This window comes from Grus americana, chromosome 1 (genome assembly GCF_028858705.1).
Source record: "Grus americana isolate bGruAme1 chromosome 1, bGruAme1.mat, whole genome shotgun sequence".
Taxonomy (NCBI): Eukaryota; Metazoa; Chordata; class Aves; order Gruiformes; family Gruidae; genus Grus; species Grus americana.
The window spans coordinates 61,007,577-61,032,747 of record NC_072852.1 but is presented as its reverse complement, the minus strand read 5'-3'; the positions used below and the strand labels follow the sequence as shown (position 1 = coordinate 61,032,747).

The 25,171-nt window shown below is 48.6% G+C and overlaps 1 protein-coding gene across 3 annotated transcripts in view; it reads left to right on the top strand.

Annotated features, from left to right (window-relative positions):
• Window positions 1-2,973: 2,973 nt before the first annotated feature.
• ABTB3 (ankyrin repeat and BTB domain containing 3) overlaps window positions 2,974-25,171 on the top strand; it is a 176,656-nt gene continuing 154,458 nt past the window's right edge. For all 3 annotated transcript variants that reach the window (XM_054802182.1, XM_054802172.1, XM_054802163.1), the window contains exon 1: window positions 2,974-4,205. In XM_054802182.1, the coding sequence (XP_054658157.1) occupies window positions 3,248-4,205 (958 nt within the window). In that variant the 5' untranslated portion in view covers window positions 2,974-3,247. The remainder of the gene's footprint in view (window positions 4,206-25,171) is intronic.

The following is a 25,171-nucleotide window of genomic DNA, read 5'->3' as shown; positions in this document are numbered from 1 at the left end:
CATACAAAATCCAACTTCTCATTCACTTAAATAGGCCCTGAGTACCTTTTAAAAATGTGGTTCAATTTCCCTCTTTCAGAGTTTTTGCTGGCACTTATCATCCTGGAATGGTACTTAATCAGTCCCTGTCTGAATCCTCTCTAAAGATAATTGATGTCCATGTCTCCAACAAGCTGAAAATTGTTCCCCCCCCACCCCCAGCTTTTGACATATAAAGGGACTTTGTTTTCTGCAGTGGATGTTTTTGTCTAACAGGCAAATGACCCCAGCTGTAAGGCTTGCAGAGCAGGGTACAGCTGCAGACACCTGCCTTTCAGCCCAGGACAGGAGAGGTGTGGTGGCCTTTCTGGATTAAAGGTGAGGACTGTCTGCAGAGCTCACCCCATGTGGGCACTGGACTTGTTGCAGGGGTGTGTTTCCCTCCAATCTGTTTGATTCTGTCTTTTCCCAGGGTAGTTTCAAGAACAAAGTCGCCTCGTCTCAGGAGCACTTTCAGATGTCCTTCCAAAACGTGCCGAAGCTCGCCCCAGGATGCAGCAGCCAGGATATCCACACCTGGGCAGGTGAGATCCTTCAGGCACTGAAGATCACCAGAGATCCAGAATGGCCACTCTGCACTGATCTGAACTTCCAGCCCTTTCAATGCGAAGGTAATTAGTCTTCTGTAGAAATGAGTCAGAAGCTCTCACTGCTCCTTTTGAAATTTTAAACCAGCCCAGTGCTGCTGACATGCCTTTGCTGTGTCCAAGTGTCGCAACATCTTCCCAGCTGGTAGTGTGACCAGGAATCAAACTGCCATGTGTGAGGTGATGCACATCTAGCTGCATGTACAAAATCTCTAGTAAAGCCCGATATTTTGCTTTCCAAATTAAAAAAAAAACCAAACCCAATCACTCCCCCAACGCCTTTTGAAGTACAAACTAGCTCTGAGTCAGTAATACGAATGCCTGAGTCTGCACGCAGCCTGAGACAACTGTCCACTTCTCATTTCTCCTGTTTGTCTCAATGTGTGGCTAATGCTGTGCCCAAAACCAATGCTTCAGCCTAGGGCTGATGTTGACCTCTGAAGCACCATTTCTTTACAAAGGCTGGTGAAGAAACCACCCAGATCACTTTTTCCACCCTCCCTGGACCTTGTGCCTTGGTGAAGCCAAACAAACCGTTTCCTACAAAACTTCCTAAACTTGGACTTTCCCTGAGTTTGACCCGCTGTCACGTGTGCTCAGTGCGAGCAGTTGTGGCAGTCTGTGAAAGCATAGGGACACAGTCAGGTGAACGGAGCTTGTCAGAAAAATAGCTTTCTTGAGGGGTTCCGTCCTGGTGGTGCCTTCCTTCTACCAAATGGAAACGTGAATTTTGAACAGCCACTGCACTGAAGCGCTGAAGACACCAGAGGGCTCTACTGCAAGATGTAACAGCTGGATCACCACAAAGTCCACAGGATTTTTGCTCTCAAGGCATGCTCTCATTTTTGATGATCATCCCCCCTCCAAAGACTAGCTGCTGCCAGCGCTGTGGGCCTGAACTTATTTGCAGCACGACAGTGGCTGTAGTTCAGGTTGCTCCTGTTCTCAGCTCCGCTATTTTTTATCGGGATATGGCGCCGCTTAGGATTTCTGGGGAAACCTATTGTGCATAATGTATCTTGTGGAAGGACCAAGGATATGCTGAGAAACCAGTTTCTGACAGCCCTTCATCTGGAAGACAACTCTCTCTCTGTGTTTTCGGTGGTGTCATAGTTTTCCCCAACCTGTTTGACAAATCAGCCTACCTGTAGTTGCGTTTGTGCTTTCCTTATAGGAAGTTTATGTTGAAGGATCGTCAGGCTTCGCTCACTTGGACGGGGAAATCTCTTACATGACTTGCCTTGTCTGCTGAAGAATTTTGGCCGCCTCTGTTGGCATGATAGAGAAATGGGTTTGCTGGGCTTTTATCCTTAAAGGGATAGAATTTTGCTGGTATTTTACACTTAAAAGGATATAACATTTCTTCAAAACCAGACGCACAAGCATATACGTTCTCAGTCTGTTGCCTGGGATATTAGCCAGGCAACTCCTAATAACGCTAAAGCCTAGCAATGTCAGATTAAAGTACGTTAGTTGGGGATAAATTGTCCATATATTGCGCAAGAAATCTTAACGTGCATAGGAAACGCACCCTACGCTCAGTACAAATCTTGCTTGTCAAACCCTTCGTGATACTCAGTGGGTTAATTTCAAGAATATCCAAGGGCTTTATTGTACTTGTTTTAATTATTTGGAAATTGCTCTTCCTGACACCAGCAATGCCTGCTATTCTTACGTGGCAGTTTCTGCTCGGTTTCAAAACATCTTGACTGTCTCATGCTATTTGTGAGTGTGCCTGTGGTGCCTTTCGTTTGTTTATAGCAACATCAGGAAACTGCTGGTGTGAAAAACCAGCGAGGGCTGGAGCAGGACTCCGGTTTCTTTGCCTGGGGGACGGTGGTGGTGGATGCAACAGAGACGTGCTTCACACCTTGCTGTTCCCAGCCGGGAGGGACAGAGGACGCGGTGCGTGGGGACACGGTAGGCCTCACTCCTCCCCGAGCCTCGCCCCCCACTCGGCTGCCAGCGGTCCCGCTGTTGTCATTTTGCAGCACGCAAAGTCCCCGCCGTCGGGACTGGACCGCGGGGTCCTGCCTGCGCGCAGGCTGCAGCCCGGGCGGGGGCCCCGCGCGGAGGGCAGGGTGCTGCAGCCCCCGCGGGGCGCGGGCGGGACCGGGACTGGCCGGGAGCGGCAGCGGGGCAGCGCCGCCGGGACCGCGCCCCCGCCCGCCCCTCGCTGCGCGGTGCGGCGCGCCGCGGCTCCGCGCTCCGCGGAGGCGAGGGGAGGTGCCGCCAGGCTCAGGACGCCTCCCCATTGGCCGTCGAGCGCGGAGCTTTGCATGTCTCCGCCCCCGCACCGCGCCATTGGCTGCGAGCTGGAGACGCTTTGCATGACCCCGCCCCCCCGCGCCGCCTGGCCGGCGCTGCGCTGCGGTGCGGTGTCGGGCCGGCGGCGCGGCGCAGTGCAGGAGCCCGGCCGGGAGCGGGGCCGCGGCCGGCAGCAGGGCGCGGGCAGCACCGCCGCTTTCGCTGGCGTCTGGCGGAGCGGAGCGGCAGCAGGCTGCGGCCGGCGGGGCGAAGCGGCCGGCGGGTTTCGCCGCGCCCCCTCGCTGTTCTCTTCCTCCCCTTTCCTGTGAGCCGCTCCCCGCCTGGGTCCCGCGGGTGCAGCATGAAGTGCAGCGATGGCCCGGAGAGGTAAGACGGCGGTGAGGACGCTGGAAGACCTGACGCTGGACTCCGGGTATGGTGGCGCGGCGGACTCGGTGCGCTCCTCCAACTTGTCGCTGTGCTGCTCGGATTCGCACCCCGCGTACCCCTATGGAGGAAGCTGCTGGCCGCACCTAACTGACTCCATGCACAGTCGGCACAACAGCTTCGACACCGTCAACACCGTCCTAGCGGAAGACTCCGAGGTGCTGGACTGCGCGGGGCAGCAGTGCTCCCGGCTCCTGCCCGACCTTGAGGAGGTCCCCTGGAGCCTGGAGGAGGTGGAGGCGCTGCTGCTGCCGCCGCCGCGCCGGGAGCCGCGGGCGCCGGGCGCCGCCGCCAGCCCCGGGAGCCGGGATGCGGCGGCGCGGCTCTCGACGCTGGTGAGCCGGGCGCTGGTGCGCATCGCCCGGGAGGCGCAGCGGCTGAGCCTCCGCTTCGCCAAGTGCACCAAGCACGAGGTGCGGAGCGCCATGGAGATCGTCCTGGGCTGGACGCTGGCGGCCCGCTGCACGGCGGCCGCCCTCGGCGCCCTCTCCCTCTACAACATGAGCGGCAGCGGCGGCGACCGCTTCAGCCGCGGGAAGTCGGCGCGGTGCGGGCTGGCCTTCTCCGTGGGCAAGTTCTACCGCTGGATGGTGGACAGCCGCGTGGCCCTGCGCATCCACGAGCACGCCGCCATCTACCTCACCGCCGGCACCGAGAGCCTCTTCCGCGACATCCACGCCCGGGTCCTGGCCGGCCCCGCCGCTCCGTTCCCGCCGCCCGGCCGGCCCCCGGCCGCCGCCGCCGCCCCGGCCGAGAAGGAGAAGGAGGGCGGCGAGGCGCCCCGGTTCACCCTGGAGGCGCTGGAGCAGACGGTCAACAACGACCCCGAGCTCTGGGGCTTGCTGCAGCCCTACCAGCACCTCATCTGCGGCAAGAACGCCAGCGGTGAGTGCGGCCGCGGGGCGGGACCGGGCGCCGCCGCCACCGACCACCTGTTGCGCTGGGGCGGGACCCCCCCGCGGGCGCCCGTCCGTCCCCCCGGGCTCGGGCGGGCCGCGGCACCTGCCGCCGGGGATGTGCGGGGCTGCGGCGGGGCCGCGCCGCCGGGGTGGGAGGAGGAGGAGGAGGAGGAGGAGGAGAAGGGGACAGCGCGGCGGGTTTGCCCCTTCCCGGCGGTGCCCGGCCCGGAGCTGCCGAGCATCCCCGCCTGGCTCTGGCTGTGCCGGGGCTGCCTGCCTGCGGGTCTGTGTGTGTATTTAGGGGCTGCTGGCAGGGGTGTTGGTGAGGGCTGGGTGATAGACATCGTTCAGAGCTTCAATTTTCCACAGGAAATGGCAGAAGCGCAGCTGAGCGCTCGCAAGCGAGATCAAACTTTGTTACATATGCAGTGGTTTGGCCAGAGATTGCGTGGTTGGCGCTGAAATGCAGTCTTTCTGGACAGATTTCATTCATGTTGCTGCTTGTTTATCCAGAGCTTGACACAGATGCAACACGGTGATGCATCAACTTCCTGGGGAATCTTGTTTGGTTTTTTTTTTTCTTTTTTAAACGAAGAGTCCAATATTTTTAATGAGTTAATCGTTTGGTAGAGCAGGATCCCAAAGTTGACGTTTCTTATTTCAGTTCCCTCTGTTTGTCAGGGGAGGGAAAATGGAACGAGCCGCGTCTCGGGGAACCAGAGTTAAAATCGGGTAGTTTTCTCTTACCTTCTCCTAAGCGTGCACAGGCACATGCAAACACTTTTATTAAGCTTGAATACAAAATACCTGTCAAGCTGAGATGCAAATATTGGGGGGGGGGAAGGAACTGGGAGAACAAGGATAACTGGAAGTCTAGATCAGGTCTACAGATAAGCCCTGTTAAGTTGTTATAGCCACAGAGGATGCATTACAGCTAATTATCTATTGTGTTAAGACACCTTCTCTCCCATAAGAGACTCAAAGGAGGATGCCAAGCAGGAGCAAAAGAAAGGGGCAAATCCTCCTCCCCGGTGTAAATAAATGCAGCTCCAAAATATTCCTCTGGCGGTTTTACTTCACCCGAGGATGTCCTCCCCAGAGGCTCTGCTGAACCTTCCTTCAAAATGCATCTGCTGTCGGGGGCATGTGTTGCAGGACCCTTGTGCTTTATTCTAGCGCTGTTGCAGGCAGGCACGTCTTCCCCAGGAGTGCCACCGTTATTTTTCCTCGAGTCCTGGTACTGTGCCTGTAGGTTTCAGATGGCACTGTGTTGCATTTCTGACATTGCAGCACTGGCTGTGCAGTCTCCTACCGAGCCTTTCATTTTGTTTTGCAGATCTCTCTAACTCCCTCTGTATCAGCTCAGTGGATTTAAATGAACTTCATTCTGACCCTCATTTATCTCCCTTCCAGGGACACGATTTGGAGTTTTTGTCTCCATTTTGTTGTAGCTTTACCTAACACAAATCTCCTTGGTAGCTCAGTCCCGACTCAAGCAAATGGCATTTTTCTAAGATTTTCGAATCAGACCCTAGCAAGTTGTCCATTTTGTTTTACCTCTCTCCCTGTGTCACTATGTTTTCTATGCAAATGACTGTAATGTTGTTTTGCTTTTTGACATCTTATAATATGTAGTTTGGCATCCTCATATATCAAGAGTCAGGCCTTCTTGTAATAAAAGCCATTTTTTATTGCTGTTTATGTTTATTTAGATTTAATCCAAGGACACGTTGCATGCTCTTAAGTACTTTCATGGCAACTAAACCAGCCATTATAAACCATTAAACACATCAGTCTGTTTCTTCACCAGTGAGATACGCATCTGTTTATACAGTCCTCACCATTTTAATGTCTGAGTGCTCCACAGTTGGTTGCAAATGTTTCCTTCTCAGGCACTTAAAAGGTGGGGAAATCTGATGAGGGAGATTTTGACCTGCTCAAAACTATTTGGGCAATCTGTGGTAGGAGGCTAGGACTGCTAGAAGCTACATCTCTACATAGTGGCATAACCACAAGTTCATCCTTCCTCTCTACTCAGTACTTGAAACACTGTGATAAAGCAACTTAATAGGTAGCAGGCTTCTCTTCACATCTCTCTGCACTGCTGCAGGAGAAGAGGCAGGTCTTGTATTCTGGAGGTTTGATAAATCTGGGTGCCATTCCCCAGCTGGGTGGCATGTGGACACACAGGCACTGAAATCGGTGGATTTGGTCCGTCAGATGTGGATGAGAGTGGTGGCTGGGTCCTTTCTGGAGGTACCGTGGCCAATATGATTTGAGTGCAGGGGGGGAAAGGAAAGCAGTGCAAAAGCAGACCCCCTAAGCAGTACCTTTTCTGCAGGTTTTTTTTTTTTTGGGGGAAGAGGCAGTAGCTCTCTGGCAGGCAAACATCAAACCTTTAAACATTTTCCAGGTTAAATTCCAGCCAGCCAGCGAAACAGGCAACCCGTGAAGATCATGGAATGAAAGTATGCAGGGAACATGAGTTAGTGCATGATGTAGGCTGAGACTGCTCTAAGTCAATGAGTCTCTAGTCTCACTCTAGCCTGTGAACATGAGTGTTGAGGAAGGTGGTCTGAAGATCTGCAACACACAAACAAGCCTTTCAGGGCTTCCCCGTCAGCTGTGCAGAGCATTTAGTGGTTTCAGCTGAGGTTTTTTAGCCGGGTGTCATACACAGTCATCTTGGAAGCTGCTGAATAAGATCTGTATTGCAAGATAACCTTCTCCTTCCTATAAACAGTGGTCATGCGCCTTCAGATAGAGAAGATAGTTGAACCGGTTCTTTCAGCGGTTCTTTCAGTCTGCTGGGTTTGTTTTGTACGTCTGGCCCGAGCTTGGACAGCTGCCTCGACAGGAGCCCTGCTCTCCAACAGATGCCTGCTCATTCCTTATGCAGGGCCGAAGGCACGTGTATGAAGGTGGTGGCACTCCTGCACGTGTTGCGGGCAGCAGGCTGCATCTCCTTGATGAACCTCTTGACAACCTCTTGTGTGGTACAGGAGCAGGGATGACAAAGGAGAAGCAGGCAGTGGCACTGGGAGCAAGCTGCTGGAGTATGCCAGCAGCTGCTGGCATCTTGGCTGAGCTTATCCCAGTTACTACATCAGAAAGAATAGACCTTAAAAGCACTCCGAGGTAGTAATTCCCCCCCCCCCCCCGAATTTTAATGTCATGGTTGAATGAAAATTAAAAACTTTACGTTTGGGATTTCATTGGCGCTCAAATGTTTCAATTACGAGCTCTGAACAGCGCAGTACACATTTTACATCCTGTAACAGTCGCGCAGAGTGTTATTTCCCTTGAAATAGTGGGAGCAAAATATTGTGTACTCAATGCAAGGCAGTAAAAGCTGGCACCTCTGTGGTTTAAGCTATATTATTTTCATTTCTTTATTGCTCATCAGACCCCTACTTTTAGGCCAGATCCGAGAGTTGCTTTGAGATGATTGGGAGGTTTCCCCAGATCTTGGAACCAGCGCAAATCATTGGAGTAAGTCCATGTATTTCTTTTTCACAGGGGATGCTTGGATGGCAGGTCCAAGTAGCTCAAAGTCACCTATACTGTATTATAAAGGTCCTCTTTTACCAGGTGGAGGAAAGGTATTAGACAACAATGAGATTAATACAGAGTTGAGAAAACAGGTAGTTTTCATTTCAGTCTTGGGGAGGGGGTCTCCTTATCTTGTGTTGCAGGACTCGGGAACAGCAGAGGCCAGGGAGCCGGGGATCGTGGGGAGCAGGTTTTTGCGGAGCAGCCGGCATGCACAACTTGGCCTTGTCTGTTTGTGTACAGCTACTAAAAATAGTTATTTGGAACCCAACTGCATCCCTGTGGTTTCTTCCTATTCTTAATATTATTTAGAGGGGAAGACACAACAACTAGGAAGAAACCCAGGATTAGGTCAGGCTTGGCTGACACGTGTCAGCTAACCTCAGTTTAACCTCAGCCACTTCTCCTAATCCAGGCGAACTAGAGGGACTCCAAGCAAATGAGCAATAGCAATGTATTAGCACAGCTTAACCAAATCAGTTAATGCTTTTAAGTTCTGATATGTATGTATACATATGTGTGTGTGTATATAGAGACTGTTCCCTTCCCTTACTGGCGAGCATACTGTTACCTGTTTGTGACTTCTCTGCTTTCTGTTGTAATTGAACCATTCAAGATGCTATTATGGCTTTAGGGGCAACATAAAAATAAATTTAAAACTTATTTCAGCTAGGATGATAGAGGGATATTTGGGCGCAAAGTAGAATTTCATGCTTTTTTCCTGGGCTTTTCTTAACTGCAGTTTGAAGAACATCCTTTTTCACCCCATTATATTTCAGTTTAATTGTTCACTAGTAAAAAAGAAAAAAAGGGAATGCAGCCTGAAGGTTCTTATATGTTCCTGTATGTTATACTTAGGGGTCTTTGCTGTTGTGTTTTCCCCATCTGCTTCTGGGCACTCGAGGTCCTTGCCCAGAGGTTAGCATTGCAAAAAATGATGTGTAGTTTTGCTCGATTCTCTTACCTGACAACCCCCCAAGCAAACTTCCGCAGTTTCTCTAAATAAGTTGTGCATTTGTACCCTCTCCAAATGGGAAGGAGAGTCGCCTGTCCAAAGAGCAGAAGGTTGTGCCTGGTCATGGCTTGTGGCCACTGATGCTGGTGGGACCTGGGATGGCAGTGAGGAAACCGTGCTCCTTCCCTGGAATGGGGTGGGTTGCTTGAACCCAACAGTGTTGGCAGGAGTGGGACAGACGTACATTCAGCATGTTTGCACTCGCTGCAGACCTCCGTTGCCTTGTGAGGATTGAGAAGGAGCAATGGTGGGACTGAGAAGTAGAGACTCAGTGGGAGGTTGCTGGTTGACTGGCCGATGAAGGTTTGTTTCCCTCTGGACATCTTTATTCATATAATTTTTTCAGTTATGAGTATAACATAAAAAAAAAAAATCCCAGAAATGGTTATACCAGGAACACCCAGAATAATCATAAAGATGATGCATGCCAGTATGATTATTCCCTTTATCATGTTGGAAAGTACCTTAATAGCAGTTATAGCCGTGGCCACGCTAGGGAGTTTTAGGGCTGCAGTTATACCACTTAGTTTCTGATGTAAACGAGACTTTGGACTTACGATTGGGAAATATGACTGTATATACAAGGAGTATGTTTGGGGAACAACAGCCTAATTTTAGCAGTGTATTGGGTTCCTGGCTTTCTTTGCTGAATGGTAACAGGCTTCATCTAGTCTTTCAGCCCTCCTGTGAGCTGGCAGCACAGGGTGCAGGTGAGTGTTAGGGACAACTTTGCACCTTTCCTTGATGCTACTGCAAACGCTCTTTTCCATGGCGGCTCAAAGTTACTTTGAGTAACCACGTTTAGCGTGTCAGCCTTTGTGCAGTGTGTATTGAACCAAGCTGTTGGTTATCAGTCAGAAATCTTCCATGTTGTCCAGAGTAAATATCCAGTGGTGCACCAGCTGGGGACTTGTAAAGCCTGAGCCTTATCTCCCTTGTCCTGGACAGGGACTGAGTTCTCTCTCAGAAGCTAGAGGAAAGCTTTATGGTCTTCCCCCCACCTTCCCCCCAGTGAAGATGTGAAAGGACAAAGCCGTGCTCGATTAGATGACACCAGAGGAGAAGACAGCTCTTTGCTGGAGTGCGTGGGCACCAGGAATTAAATCCTCTGTCCGAAGTAATTTCCTCTGGTCAATGTGTAGCGCAAAAAGAGCGGGGGCTCCTTTCAGGCAGCTTGTGGAAGCTAGCATCTGCCACTCAAAATAGCTCTGGTGCTGGCCCAGGAGAGACTGTACAGAAGAAGCAAGGAGGGGATGGATGGGGGAGTTTGTCACCGGGACATGCTCTCTTGCTACGGGGATCACGAGCAGCAGCGCTGCTGCTGTTTGCATCCCTGAGCTGCTTGGCCTGAGATGGCTGCTTGGAGCCCAGCAGACCTCTCCTGTTGTCTCCTTTAACACCCAGCGTCAGCATTAACTGCTGGGCAGTGAAATGAGCAGCTGCTCGGTGTGGTGGGCTGGTTTTTCCAGTGCCATCGCCTCCCAAACCTCCTGTATGACCTTCACAGCGTGCATCAGTGCCTGCTCGCTTTCCCAGTCTCAGCCCAGTTTCAACACATTGCTGGTGCCTCTCTCAGTCTCCCAGGCTGGGCTGCTGTGTCCAACTGGGCCAGTCCCTCCATGCCAGCACTCTCACCTCTCTGCACGTTGTTTTCCTTTGCCCCAGGCATAGGAGGTTTCAGCAGGGTGTAAGGAAAAAGTAGGGGCTTTTTTCTCTCCTTGTTTTCTTCCTCACCAAAAGCAACTTACTGCACCATGTCCATATAAATATTTGATTATAATTAAATATAATGTAAATATAATAAAAATACCGATAAGTATTTTAAAAGACGTACAGATGGAGTCAAAATTACCCCGGAGCTTGTGCAGTCACCTTAACCTGTAGTTATTTTGCCAGAGGTCTTCAGTGGGGACAGCCTGAAAAAAACCCCACGGATGTTTTAGAGGACTCTGCCAGCCAAAGCCTCAAATGCAGTTTTTGATCTGTCCTTGCTTTCAGGGATTTCCTACAACAAAGAGTTCTTCTCAGTGGGCTCAGCATGGCCACGTTTGTCTGTCAGCGTGTAAGCTTCCCATTTTCCCAGAAGGTAATACAGCAATCCTGCTGTTGTAGGCTGTGAGGAGATACAATCTGGTGGTCAGTCACTCCTTTTGCTTTCCATAAAGCTACATCTCTCTTCTGTAAAAACAGAAGAGAGGAGGCCACTGATCAAGTGAAATGAGTGAGTGAGGAGGCAGCTGTAGGCTCGTTTTGGTAGCAGGAGTGAGGAATATGTTTCTGGGAGGAGCTGTCATCGGTGTGGATCAGTTCAGCAGCATGGATGGGTTACAGGCACTTCTGCTGATACCTTGCTGAGGCTGCAGAAGCTTGTCTTGGTTATTTTAATTAATTTAACCTGTTACACTGAACTGATGCTTTTGAATCATCACATTCCCTTACTTACCATGGCAGTTTGTGGATGAGGAGGAAGTTGCACAGCGTGGCTTATGGGACGTGACCATTTTCTTGGGCTCTGTTCAAGCGGTGCCTGTCATCTTGATGGTGTTTTATTCTCTTTCTTGATTCCTATGCCCAGCTCATATTAAGCGGTACCCTCTTTTGGTGTAATTGATCCTGGAAACAACCCAGGAGATTTTATAATGTGGTACTGTAAGAGGGCTGTTGGCATCCTGCAGTAAATACATGGACCAGCTTGGGGGCTGAGAAGGTGCTTGGGACACTTGCAGTTTCCCACAGGGATTCTCTTGGCTCATTGCTGATAAGGAAAAGAAATAGGCTTGGATTTGATTTAGAGTTAAATGATACTGGATTGGTAGTAAGGAACAGGAAGAAAATTACGCCACTTGTACCAACAGGCCTCAGGACAGGTGACCGTGCCCTTGCTGAACAGAGCTGGCAAGGTGGGTACGGGAGGAAGGACTTGTTCACCCCACTCAGTTCCAGGCCATTTACAAGCACTGTGTTAAATGGCATCCTTCTTGTTCAAAAATTTTGGGCCAGATTCTGATCCTGCTGGCTCTTAGGCAGACTCGGTGTAAATCTGCTTGGTGGTGGTTGGTTGTCTGTCATCAGCGAGTGTAACAGACCGGCTTGGTGGGAACTTTGCTGGCGTGACACTTCGGGACTGGGCTCTTCCTGTCGTTGTGCTTAAGGCAGTAATGGACGTTGATACCGGGATTTTTCAAAAGATCTGTTAAAGCACAGGAGACAGGTATAAGCTCTTTTCTCCCGGTGTTGTAAGGCAGCTGAAAGCGAAAGTGCAGGGAGGGATCAGTGCTGCAGGATGTGTGGGAGGCGGGATGCCCGCAAGGAGATAGGAGTGCACGGAGGCATTGCAGCCAAACAGGGAGGCATGGGTGATACCTTTGGGTCAGCAAATTCGGAGCCTGCTCCCAGAGCCCTTACGTGGATGGATCTTGCTCATGTGAACAGCACATGGACTTCATGTGGCCATAAGGGTCTCGGGACAGGCTCTTGAGTGAGCAGGCAAACGGGAACCCCCAAGAAGATTAGAGAAGAGGCCTCTTCAAGGACCAGGTTTCTGTCCTTGAGTGCTGTGGAGTAGCACCTGGACCTGTGAGAGTCTGAGGCTTTAAAATTAATAAAAACACCCTGCTTTTAAATTGCACTGCTATGAAATATTGCTCCCAGGTGGGGGAAGTGAACAGTGCCGGGGTTGCAGCAGAGGTATGGTGAATGCATTTGCATTTTCAAGGCGGTCAAATAATTGGAGGAAACTTCACATCCCGCAGTGTTTCACAGTTTCTCTGGTCCCGTGGTGGTCTTGGATAAACACTGCTGGGCTGTAGTGCCTTTGCTAATATATTGTGTTTGGCTGTGAACAAGGAGCTAAAGTCGGGGAAGGTTGGCTTTTCCTTGCAGACCGTTCTCCGGGATGTTAACCGGCAGGGATTTGGAAAAATAGAGGTTGTGGGCTATGGGCCATATCCGGTCCCCAGGCTGCAGGTCCTTTGCCCCAGGTGAAACATCTTTGCTTTGAGGTGATGGAGAAGCAGAGGACATGGCCAGTAGCAAGGCAAGCTGCCACTGGTGAGGCGGGCCAGATGCCCGGGGACTGATGCTGGACTCCCAGCTCTTTGGTAGGAAGTGCTGCCAACAGAAAGGAGAGAGACGTCAGAGGTCAGAGTCATTTTGGGTACCCACTGAGATGCTTCTTGTGGAGGATGCCAAGAAGATTTTTTTTGTAATACAGGAGCATTTATTTTTTTTTCGCATGCCAGTGTATCACAGAAATTAGTTTCACTGAATCATTCACTGTAAGTCTGGGTAGATAGATTATTTTGCTCTGAGTTGGTAACAAATTAAAGAAACTCCTGAGTCAAAGCTGTAGGCCCAGATTGAGTTTTGCTAAAAATAAGCTTTTTTCAAAACTGAAGATCAATATCAGTACCCCACTGCAGATATTTATAATTTGAAAGGAAATTTTTTTCTCTGTTGTTTTACTGGTTCATGGTGTTCAGCTTAAAGACTGCAACGTGAATTCTGCTTGGCGCAGCCTGTAAGCCCTCGTGCTAACTGGCTAGCCTATTTCCGCTGGCCCACATAAGAAAAATCCTAAAAATAGTCCAGCAGTGTATGTTTTCAAAAGTAAATTAGATTTTAAAAATTAAGAGCTTAGATTTAATTATCTGGCATGTTCTCAGTAAGGAGGAGGGTTGTAAAAATACCCAATTCTTTTAACATGGGGGGAGGGGGGAGCAGAAACCCAAACAAAAAAGCCTCCTCCCAGTAGTTAGGACCTGCTGTTCTGCTTTACCTATTAGCTAGTTCTTCATTATACCACCGTGCTCAAAAAAACTGCCTTGTGCCTCAATGATTTTGGATAGTGAAAACAGTTTTGCAAGCTGAGTGAATGCAGGGGCAGACACCAGCAAAGTGCAGATCATTTTTAATGAAAAATTCCTGCCTGTGTGTATGTATATGATGCCTTGCCTTCTGTCTTAAAGAACATGTTTGGTGAACCACAGGTAAGACAAGCAGGAATAATTTTGACTATTTTACAGGTGTAAAGGTAGGAATGAAAAAAGCACCTATCTAATGCAAAGGATGCTGAACTTATATAGCGATGTTCTTGCAGCTGAAAACTGAGAGCCAAGGTAGATAAGTCAGTGACGTTGTCTGTCTGACATACATCAGCACTTAAACTGTGGTGGCTGAATGCTTCTAAAGCAAGATTAAATACAACAAGAGAAAAATACCCCAGCCAAAGCTTATTCCCCCTTAAGCATACAGATAGTCTAATTGATTTTCAGGATGGATATGGGCTGTCATCTCTCTTCAGCACATAGAACTTGCGTACGCGTGGGATAATTGGTGGGTTTTACAAGGAGACCTGTGGTGATGAGAGCCATCAAACTGCCAGAGCAGATGGGGATGCTGATGTCTGCCAGCTCTGCCTCCTCTCTGCTGACCAAGGATGTCATGGGGAGAGAAGGGCTCGAGACAGAGCTTGAGGTTGTGGAGAGACTTGGCAGTTATCAGATGGGTGGGAAAACACCACCTTATCAGGGCTGGTGAGGTTCTATCGAGACACTTTAATTACAGACTGTGTCGGTGTGAGGCAGGAGCTGGTGAGTCACAAAGTGTTTTCTAAGGTTTTGGGCTGGCCCTGGATGCTCAGGTGTCAACTGCGATCGCAGGTGGCTTCTCTTTCGTTTGGAGAGAGGAGGCACGGCCATGGCAAGGTTTTCCTTTGGAAGGGACCCCGCCACCCTTACCCCCACCTTTGTCACCTTGAGACGGCTCTGATTTGCCCAACCTAGGGCTATGCTTTGGGATTCCCTGGGAGTTCACCTGGAATGCTGCAGCCTGCTTAATAGCTGCTTCTCATGCAAACAGGGCAAACACACCCAAACTGCGAAACTGGCTACAAAGCTAGTTGCTGAGCAGAGTTACACCAGTACTGTTGAAAGGAGCTGCGAGGCCCACAGGCAGCTTGTGCAATCCATGCTCCGTACTCCCGACAGCGCTGCCGATACATCCCCGGCTGGAGTAAGGTGTCGTGGTGGGCACACTGTGGTCTTTAGGGTTGGGATCACACCTTTGTGGTCTGGTAGGCTCTGAGTTAGATGAGGCCCTGGGAAAACATCCATTTTGGGGGTCAGGACTGTGTTTAAGGGCAGAGGGGTTGAGAAAATGAGGACTTTTTAGTTTACTTCTCCCCTTGACTGGGGCTTGAGGAGCATCATGGGGACGAGTTCTGATCTTGTTTCCCCTGAAGGTTCACCGTGCTGCTGGCATGGCACCCATGCACTGAAATAGTTGTCGTTATTTAAACAAACACATGGGTATTGGCTGTGGCAGAGGGAAAAATGAGAACAATTCAGCACCCCCATAAAACATCCTCTGAGCCTGGAATAATTAGTTCAGTTTCAGTAGCCTCATTTCCAGAAAGAGAAAGAATAGGGCAAACAGCGGAAAAGATAATGAAAGTCAGAACGTCCAAGGGGAATATTTTGGTACAGTGATAGTCAACCAGAGTGGCGTTACTTAGTCCAGAAAGAAGGCACTGAGGAGAAGCTGTGATTGCACCGTGCAGGAGAGTGAGCGGCAAAGTGGGAACTGATCAACTGCTTAGTTTTTTGCAGAGAGCCGGTGTGTGAGAAGATTAAATGAAACTGAAAGAAAGGAAATTTAAAATAACTCTAAAGAGCCATCTCCTTTTTGCAATGTACTGGGGGTTTGTGGAGCTGAATACTGCAGGCAGTGACTGGAAAGCGATTTTCTGGGGTTATGCACGTGAAGGAGAATGTTCCTAAAGATTATATTAATACTCTGTCTTATATTAATAATTGCAGAGGAAGTACTGTTTCATGTTTTAGCCCAACCTTCACTTGGACAGCCTTCCCAGGCATTGCACAAGACGTGGTGGGCGTTCTTGGCCTTCCTCCGCGCTGCAGAACCATTCGCTGCTGACTGGGCGCTCTGCAAACAGAGGCTCCTTCCTGCAGTATTGTTCACATGAATAAACTTTACTCGTTTTCAGTAGTCCCACGAATTAGTAAGAGCTGCAGGACTGAATGATCTGCTGTTCTGAGCTCCTTTTGTGATGGAGCAACATGGGCAAATCTTTCTTTCCTGGCTTTCACATGAGCTCTCTGCGTTAGGAGTGGCAACCCTCTAGATATAGCTGCTTCTTTCCCCCCCCCCTTAACTTCAAAGAAGTTCGGTATTTACGTAAGCGGCTTGCTAATTTACTGCATTCTGGCATAATCTCTCTCAAATGCCTTTCTGAAAATAGTCTGTCCAGATGAGGTAAAAATACTCACTGTTGAAGCAGAGTATTTAGAAATAGCTGTAATTTTGAGTTGTATCAAATAGAAACCCAAGCATTTGCATTTGATTAAGGACAGGTGTTTAACTTTTTGCACAGCTGTTTTTTAGGTTGTTAACTGGAATTTTTGACCCACTGGAAAAAAAACCCTCACTAAATCTGGCATCGGTGCTACAGTGTTGTGAACTTGGTGTTCAGTAGGAAGAAGGATGCAAAGCACCACTTCGTTACGCCGGCCAGTTGCATCAGTAATGTAGTAATGTAATGTCTTGGAGGGAGAATAATGGGCTCTAATGGTGTAACCATTGTGCTTACTGATACCGTAGCACAATTAATTGCAGCTTTCTTGGAAGCTTTTTTCCATCTCTGTGTCACGCAGCACAGTCCTGTTTTACTTCTCCAGTGCCTGACAAAGGTTCAGCTTGCCACCAGCCTTCCCCTCCACAGGGAAAAATAGCATAGTCTCTCCTAGATCTTTCGCTTCCATAACACTTCTAGAAACACAGTTGTCAGTGGCCATCCCTTGTGCCGTGGTCCCCTTGACCAGTTAGTTGAAATCTACCCATGAGCTGGAAGGTTGCTGGGGGTGGTGGAGGGACTGGCAGCCACGTGCAATCATGTAAATCTCTTTTTCTTAGAAACTAGAAATTCAGCTTCCCATTTTGCAAGGATTTTGAGAAATGGTCTTCATGTGCTCATTCATATTTTTTTGTAAACTCACTGAGCAATAATGCTCATGTCACGTACAGAAGGCAAGAGAGTTACAGGAACTGCAGCTCGGGCTTCAGACATGGTGGTTTATAGGCACCCCCAAGGATCCTGATGTCTTTGGCAGGCAAAGCTCTCACTGGTTTTCTATCTGTGGGCTCCAAGATGTGTCCTGCTTTCTTTGCTATGTATTATCGAGGTGGGGGATACAGAATAGGAGGGAATAAATTTCTTAAAGCACTTTATAATGCACCTTTGTCCCCCACTTTGAAACTGAACAGGATGTTTCTGAAGGGGTTTTAAGTGACAGTTGTGTGTTAGAAGATTTCTTTCCTGTTATGAAATGAAAGAAGTCTTCAGTTTTATCTTGTAATTTGTTATAAAAGAGTCAAAATGATACATTCAATCATTTCATAACCACACGCTTTCAAAACCGTGTTTATCTGATCTTTTTGCCGCAGAGGATAATTGGTTTATACCAAACTTAAGTATTTTCTGGTAGCGGATTACTTGCTTTTTCACATGCATGTAGCAGCTTTGTTTTAAAAAGACTGCCAGGGAAAGGTCATCCTTCAATTCACAGAAGTGACAGTGTGCAGTTAAAAAGTGGGACACTCTTTTTATGTAGTGTAGAGAAGCAATCGTAGGTATCCGTGTGATGTGAACCTGGGATTGGGACTTACTGGGAAGATTTCCCATTTAATTACCTGAGAGGAGCTCGCCCTTTCATGGGAGTTTGCTGGAATTTTGCTGGTGGCACTTTCTGTTAATAAACAGTTACCTCATTACCTGAAGATGCTACATACAGACAGACATGTAGTGTATTGTAGACTACCTGTAGCCATAAGCCCCTGAAGCATAGCCAACTAATGGTGGTGGTGGAGTTTCCTCCCCTGGAACAAGGGGGAGCTTCTTATGTGCTTGGGCCATGAGCCAGGCTTATTTTTTCTTACATTCACTACATTAATTTGGTGTCAGCTTTCTTCCAAAGAGTACAAAATCGTAATTTATTTTATTTATAGACCTGTGTGATTTATACCCTGAGATATGTCTCGGTGGTTTCAAATTACAGAGAAGTATGGAAATACTTGCTGATTTTTTTCCTTTATCCAGTCCATAGACTCTGAGCTGCAGGTCCAAGCCTAAATCTCAGCAGCTGGTAATGAGAGCAGAATTTAGTTTCATGGTCTCAAGTCTTGCTGTAAAGTTTTCCTAAATATCTGATGAGGACGTGCTGCAATGATCTTCCTTACGCTTATTGTGAGAGAAAGCTACTTCAGTTCCATTTAGGTCAAATATATTATCTGACAGATCTACTGGTTTAAGAATGGAAAACTTCCATTGAAGTCAATATAGCTGTGTTTAAAAAAAAAAAAAAGGAGGAGAGAAGAAGAAAAAACCCAACCCACCAAATGAGTCTGTGACCTGGTATCTTCGCAAGTTATTGAGAGTTGACCTAGAAAAGATACATGCATCTTTCTGTTAATCACTGTGTTTTACTGTGGTTTCTATTTCTGAAGTGTGCTTGTCAGAGAAAAACATCTTATATTTGAACTTTCATATAGCACTTCCCTCCTTAGACAATTTTCAGTGATACCAGCCTTTGTGTTTGAAGCACTGCTGTTGATGGAATCTGTCTTTCTAACACACGTGCTTGAAATACCTCAAAATGAATGACTGATGGGGACATTAGCACGTAGTGCTTCCTGGCTTTGGCATCCCACCCCTTAGCCAGGGCAGATTAAGGGATGCTATCCAGATCTAGCAAATATGCCACAGCCTGTTGCCATCAGGTTGCCTGATGCCTTCTGGTGAATGTGAGCAATTCTTTGACAAGGAGTTATTTCAGGCAGCCTTGCTGCCTCGGGGTGCTGGATAAGCTCTCAGTTAGTTGACAATTTGCCTCTGTTTTACATGTGTAAATGTAGTATTTGGAAGCATCACCTCCCTTGAGCATGCACAAACCAACCTTGTACTTGTGCATGTATTTTAGTCTGGGGATGTCGAGGTTTTCTGTCACCTCGCTGTTCCTGCAGGAGAGCCCCTGCGGGTAGGTGCAGCTGTAGTCACTTACGGAGGTAGTCAATTTGATGCCTTTCATTTTGGTGTAGCATCCATCAGCTGCCTGACTGTGGGAGCTCTTTTCCCCTGACTCTTGGGAAGCTGGAAGGGATGTAAAGCAGGGGTGGGGTACTGCCTTCGCACATGGAAATGCCACGTCTCCTGGCCTGCCCAACCTGGCTCAGCGCCCTGCTCCAGCCCTGGGCTCCGCCAGGTGGAAACCACACAGAGCTTCTGAGTAGCTGGGGTCTCTGTGCTCTCCTCATTCTCAGTTGCGAGTCTGTCTCAGGAGGCTAATGGAGAGCCGGTGAGGAGATGCTCTGTTTGGTGTCTAGCTTTCTGTCTCTGTTAGCAAGATGCCTGGCTTTAATGTCTTCAAGGGCAGTATGTCGGAAGCCTAGTAGAAAGCAAAAGCTTAAGTCCTTTGACTTCTTGTTCTTCCTTGCAGAGGTAGACTGCTCCTTTCAGCCCCATGCGTTGTGTAGGCAGTCACTTCTGAAGCCTAGTTGTTTCCAAAGACCCAGAGACAGAGAGGAGGGTCTCTAGAAGCCTTTCTGCTCAGAGGTGACCTTCACTGCCAGTGCCGGCTCCTGCCTCGGCTCGGCAGTGCTGGGAGGCTGGCGTGATCCTGCAGGAAGCTCCAGCGGGAGGTGTGTGAACTCTGAATTTTTTTCCAAGACCACAGCAGAGCCTTTGCACAGCAGCTGATCACATTCAGAAACTCTGCACCTTTTTATGGCAGCAGAGGGAACCAGAAGGCTTAACGAGTCCTGTTGGCTCCTCCAGAAAAGGAAGGAGGGATTTATGTTGTTCTGTAGGCCTTTAAATAAAAATAATAAAAAGTGAAATACGTTTTCTAACTTGTGCGAAGTGAATGTCTAAACTTGGTGGAAACTGAGGGGAGATTTATGCATCATCTACTGTCCTGCACGTACCTGAGTAATTCCTTGAGACAAAGTAAGGGTTAAGGAAAGTGGCAAATCCCTGCAGGAGCAGCAATTACTATGCTGTGGGACCATAGGGTGTTGCCCCTTCTGTTCTTGCACAGACACACTGAGCCTTTAAAGACACCTGGCATCAGTATAGCATTTCGGGTCAAGACACCTATCCAGAAGAAGACATAGACAAGGGGGAATAACTTTGTTCTCCTGAGAAGATGCCATGTGGGTGTCAGGATCAATACCTGTTCCTGAATCAAAATGAACGGGCTCTTCCCTTGCAGTGAATCATTAAATTGCTGGAAAGCACGTGTGCCTGTATGAGGGTACGTATGTTTGCATTGCATGGATCTGAATTTGCCTGAGATTTCAATGTCCACATTTGTATTTGATTGCTTGCTGTCTACTGTGAGGCCAGGCAGCCGCAATTGTGCGCATGTGTGGAAGAGAAAATGCATCTAGCCAGGAGCATTGTGGAAATTAAGAGATCCAATTGACCAACGAAATTGAATTTCAGTTTTGGTTGCTCAGGAGCACAGCAGTGAGTAGCTTCCGTACCCACTCAGCTCAGGACACACAAAATGTGAGTACTAGATGTCTTAGATCATGTCTTCAGTGGGGCCAGCTGTTGATATGCCTCGAAGAAAAGCACACGGTTGTTAGTTGCACAGGTTTGGCTAATAATATCATCATGCTGCCCATGTTTGAAAACCTGGCTCAGCATCTGCCTCCATGGTTTGCAAGGTGTTGATGGTACCCAAGGCATGGCACTGCTCCACAGACTTGTGAGGTGTGTGCTGGTATGGCTTCGAGGACAGAGTCAGTCCTGCAGCAAATACAATAGTCAGCAAGTGGTGGGGGTGTACCGTGAATCTGGAGTAATTCTGTCCTTGCAGTGTTTCAGTGATGTGCCAGTAATGGCTTCTTTAGTCATCACAGATGTCTGTTGGGTTTGTGATCTGTAAGAAAATAAAAGGGAAGCGGGAAGGAGTCAGTAATATTCCTGTGACAAAAGCATTTGCAGAATTCATGTGTGGAGTGAGTTCTGGAGGCTCCTTCAAGTCCTCCTCTTCTGTGACCCTGCACCGACTGAGCTCCATGGGAATTAGTTTCCCTCCATCTCGCTCTTCCTCAAGCAGTGGCTGTATCTTGAGTCTGATAGTCCCGTGTTTTTCTTGTTCGGCTGATGCTGTGCCAGCTACGAGTCTTTGCAGCCACAGTTACAGCATGTGATATGGTATTAGGTGCTGCCTTCTGCCATGTTCACTCCTCCCTCGTCCTCATCCATAAACTTGTGGCTAGGTTGGTAGGGGTTTTGAGACTGAAACGCAGAACTGGGAGGGGGGAGGAGGAAGCCCTTCCGCCCCATCTAATGCAGTATCCCCAGAGCAGCGCAGTTAGAAACCACAGCATATCTGCTGCCCTGCTCTCCTCCCACTCCTTTCAGGGGTGTATGGAGGGAAGGATGGGCTTTGCACGGTGCCCAGGAAGGTTGCAGCAAATCTGTTCAGTGTTTGAGAGCTTCACCAGATATCAAGGCCGGTTGCCTATTTTTACCCATGCATATGCTGCAGGAAGATAAGAGGGGTGGGTTCTTAAGCAGGCATTTCCAAGTGAATTGTCTTCCCAGCACCTCTCTCTTTCTTCAGTGTGTAAATAGTGGAGATGAAAGCAGTGTCAAAGCTAACAGTGGGTGATGATGACACATAAAAGTCCTCTCCACTGCTTGATGGTAACAGGAGCTGCAGTGCATTTGACTGGAAGCAGTAGCAGCAGCTGTCTCTCCTAATGGACCCGTAGCAGTGTCCCTTCTGCCATCATTCCTCTGAGGCACGCTGCGACATGGCCTTTTCACTGCATTGATGCTGGACACCTTCCTAATGATGTCTGAGGCAGCAATCCCAGGCTCTCCCAGGGAGCAGCTTCTTCACAAGGTTTCTGCTTCACTTCTAAATTTGGATCATGAGGTTTCATTTAAAATCCACAGGCTGTGGGAAGTAGTGGGGCTGATCTGGCGTTTTTGCCTTAGATGTAATATCCAGCTTGGATGTTCCTTGACCATTACTGTGATGCATCCTTCGAATAAATTGTTAAAACTAAAACTGTATGTGGGGTTGGGAGGTCTAACCTTGTTCCTCTTTCACAGAAGGGGAGGTTGCTGGAGTGACAGTGTCACGTACCACGCGTGGTGCAGCGTGTTGCTAATTATTGCGCATGGGCACAGGCAGCCCCATTCCATACATTCTTGTTTCCGTTTGTTACTAATTAGGAGTCATTGTGCTGCTGGTGGTCTTCAGTGCTCCCCATGTATCGTCCATAGGGCAGGCATCTGCCAGGAGGTGGTGTTTACTTCAAATTAGAGCTAAGCAGCTGTTTTCCCCCTCCTGTTATTGCCCCAAAGTTTCAGACTTCCCTGGCTTTAAAAATGTGAACTACCCACAAGCACAGCTGTGGAGACTTACAGGTAGCCGCTTTTGTTGGGAATCATAACCTGATGCAAAGAAAAGTTGGGAACGCCAGGCTGTGCAGTACAATCCTATCAAGAATTAAAGGATGGTTAGGAAACAGAGAGCAAGTGTGGGTATATATGGTGTATTCTTGAAGGTGACCTGTTAAGTGCTTTAAAAATGGAGTTGTCCCTTTAACAATATGCAAACAGCAACAGGAAAGGGAGCATTTAGTCACATACTTTTTTTTATGTGTATATTTTTAAAACCTCTGAAGTTCTCCGAAATCGCTGCAGCAGGCTGTCCCTGCTGTGCTGCGGTGCCCCAGAATGCTCTGATGTTCCTGGTGCCCCGCTGGGCGATTGATCTACCCCATACAGGTTCTGCACAGTGGTGATTGTGTATTATGAGATGGCACACCTTAGCATGGCCTATGATCATACTATTTTATATCCTTTTGAGATAATATATACGGAAATGTTTTTAGAGATTGTGAAAAACTGTTGCTCTCTTTAAGCAGTATTTTTCCATCCTTCTTTCCAAATTCATCCTTTTTCCAGTGAGTGGAGAGGTGAAATGAGTGGAGAGAATTGCCTCGGCCATATGGGCTGGCCAGCAAACCAAGTGTATGTACTCCATAGTCTGGTATTTTAATTTCCCAGTTCCCATCAGTGCTGCTGAAAATAGTTTGTTCTTTAGATGTTCTTGGTTCTGCTGCTTTGGGATGACACGAAATGCGTCCGTAGCATTTTGCGGCTTTTAGCTTTTGCAGTTTGGCTTCTGATGGCTTAGTTGTCTCTGTTTTCTCTTGATATCTCTTCAATCTCATCCTTCAGCTGGGCTGAAACTTGTGTTGTGCAAGGACAGCGGAGGAGCCACAAAAGTTCTTTCCTAACCAGGGCCACAGAACTTATTCTGGTACAATTGGATCTACTGAGCATGGTTGTATGGGTTAGCTGTAAACTCTTAACATGTATAACATCTGACTACTTGGGGAGGTTAAGGAATAAAGCAAATCACCACCGCAGCACCGGTGATTTAGGATGAGTGTTTTTGTCTCCTGCTTACTTATGTGCTTCATAAATGGTTGCCGAATATATATCGTGCACCAAGTTACTTCAAAACATCATCGTGCCGTGCAGCTGGTGCAGGGAAATGCACAGTGACTATCTTGAATAAGTCCGTGTACCGTCACTGGGAGATACATGCTGATACAGGCCCGAAGTTATTAAAACCATATTTGCAAAGGCTTTCCCTTCCTTTTAGTGCTCTGCTTTCCCAGCCCCGTGGCTGCAAGATCCTCTGATGTTGACCAGAGCCCCGTAATATTGCAAAGATGAAGAAAGTCAAGGCTGATGGGGAGGGGGTGCCTTCCTCCTGCAGCTCGTTTGGTGATGCTGCCGGCAGGACAGCCGGTGCCAAGGCTCATTGCCACTGAAGGACTGGGCTTTTGGCACTGCTGTGCAGTGATTTCTTAAGAGCGTGTGGCCAGTGTCTCCTGATGCATCACTTGGCACCATCTCTAAGCCTGTATCACCTGGCTTTCTGGGAAGGACGCCTGATGTTTGCTCTTGGAGAAGCAGGAGTTGTCCCAGAAACTTCACCGAGAGTGGAGACAGGCAGCTAAAAAGAGATGTGGGGAGCAGCCCAGCTTTTGATAATCCTCAACTAAGCCACCTGGCACCAGGCTTATCCCCTGAGTTGCTGATACAACAGTTGGAAATAGCCTCTCTGCAAGGCGCAGGACTTCCTGAGAAGTCAGGTTAAGGGTAGATGTACTGCAAATCCACCCCTTGAGCCTTTGCTCTGGAAATGCCTGTCATCTATGAGCAGCAGGGCGGGGGGAGGAAGGTATTTTCACAAGGGCCATGAACTCCATAAAGAATGGGTGAGCCTGAATAAACTTGTTTCCCGTTCCTGTCTCGACAAGGTAAGCCGCCTTTAAAAAACACGAAGTGTACAGCAGGCACCTGTAGTTATTCCTCCAAGAAACAGAAATGACCGTGTTGTGGGCCTTTTGATCGACAGCTGCTGCGGCAGCCCTGGCGTTTAAGTACCTTACGGCTTGCCGGAGCTATCGAGCGAGTCACGCAGAAGCCGTGGCAAACTTCAGGCATTGGACCTGCAGTCAATGCGTCCCTTCAAAGCCAAGGACGTGATGGTGTGGGGGTCCAGTCCCCTCCCGTGTGTGTTAGGTGCCAGTTGGGAAACAGAGGGATAAGTTGAGTGTGATGGGGAGTTCCCTGAAGTGGACACCTTGTAATGTTGCAGGGAGCTGTTGCTTGATTGTGTGTTATTAGGGATGGTTTATTTACAAAGTACCTCCTCAGGCAGGGCAGATAATGTAAAACAAAAAGCAATTTTGAGGTACGGTGCCAGCAGAGGAGCTGTTTGGGTAAGCGCTAGGAAGCTCGCACACTGGTAGCTTGGTCTGAGACTGGTTTACCATAACCTACAGAAATCTTTTTTTTCAGCTGCTTATGATTTTTCATCTATTGTACATTATCCATCCCTTCGGTGCTATATATTGCTATTTTTCAGTTGTCTCCACTTCCTCTTCTGTCCCTGAACTATAAGCAAATTTCCTCAAAGCCCCCTGTGCCTCCTAAACCTGCTGATCCTCTTGGTGGCATGTCCTCTGTTGTGCCTCTCTCCAGCCCCGCCCCCACCCTGCAGCCTTTGGCACAAAATTGTGTCTTTTGGCTGAACGAGGGCTTATCCTTCCTGAGTGTGCGCATCTCCCTGGCCTGTGGGTTCATTGCATGGTTTCGCTCAGTCTTCCCCTGTGTTGGTGGTTCTCCATCACCTGGTGACCTCCTCAGCACTCATCGCGGTGAAGTGGGTTTTCTTACCAGACTGTAAGAGGAGGGCTGGAGCAGACGTGATCAGCCCTCTTCCTCTCATCAGGTGCTGCTTGCTGTCTTTCGTAAATGTGAT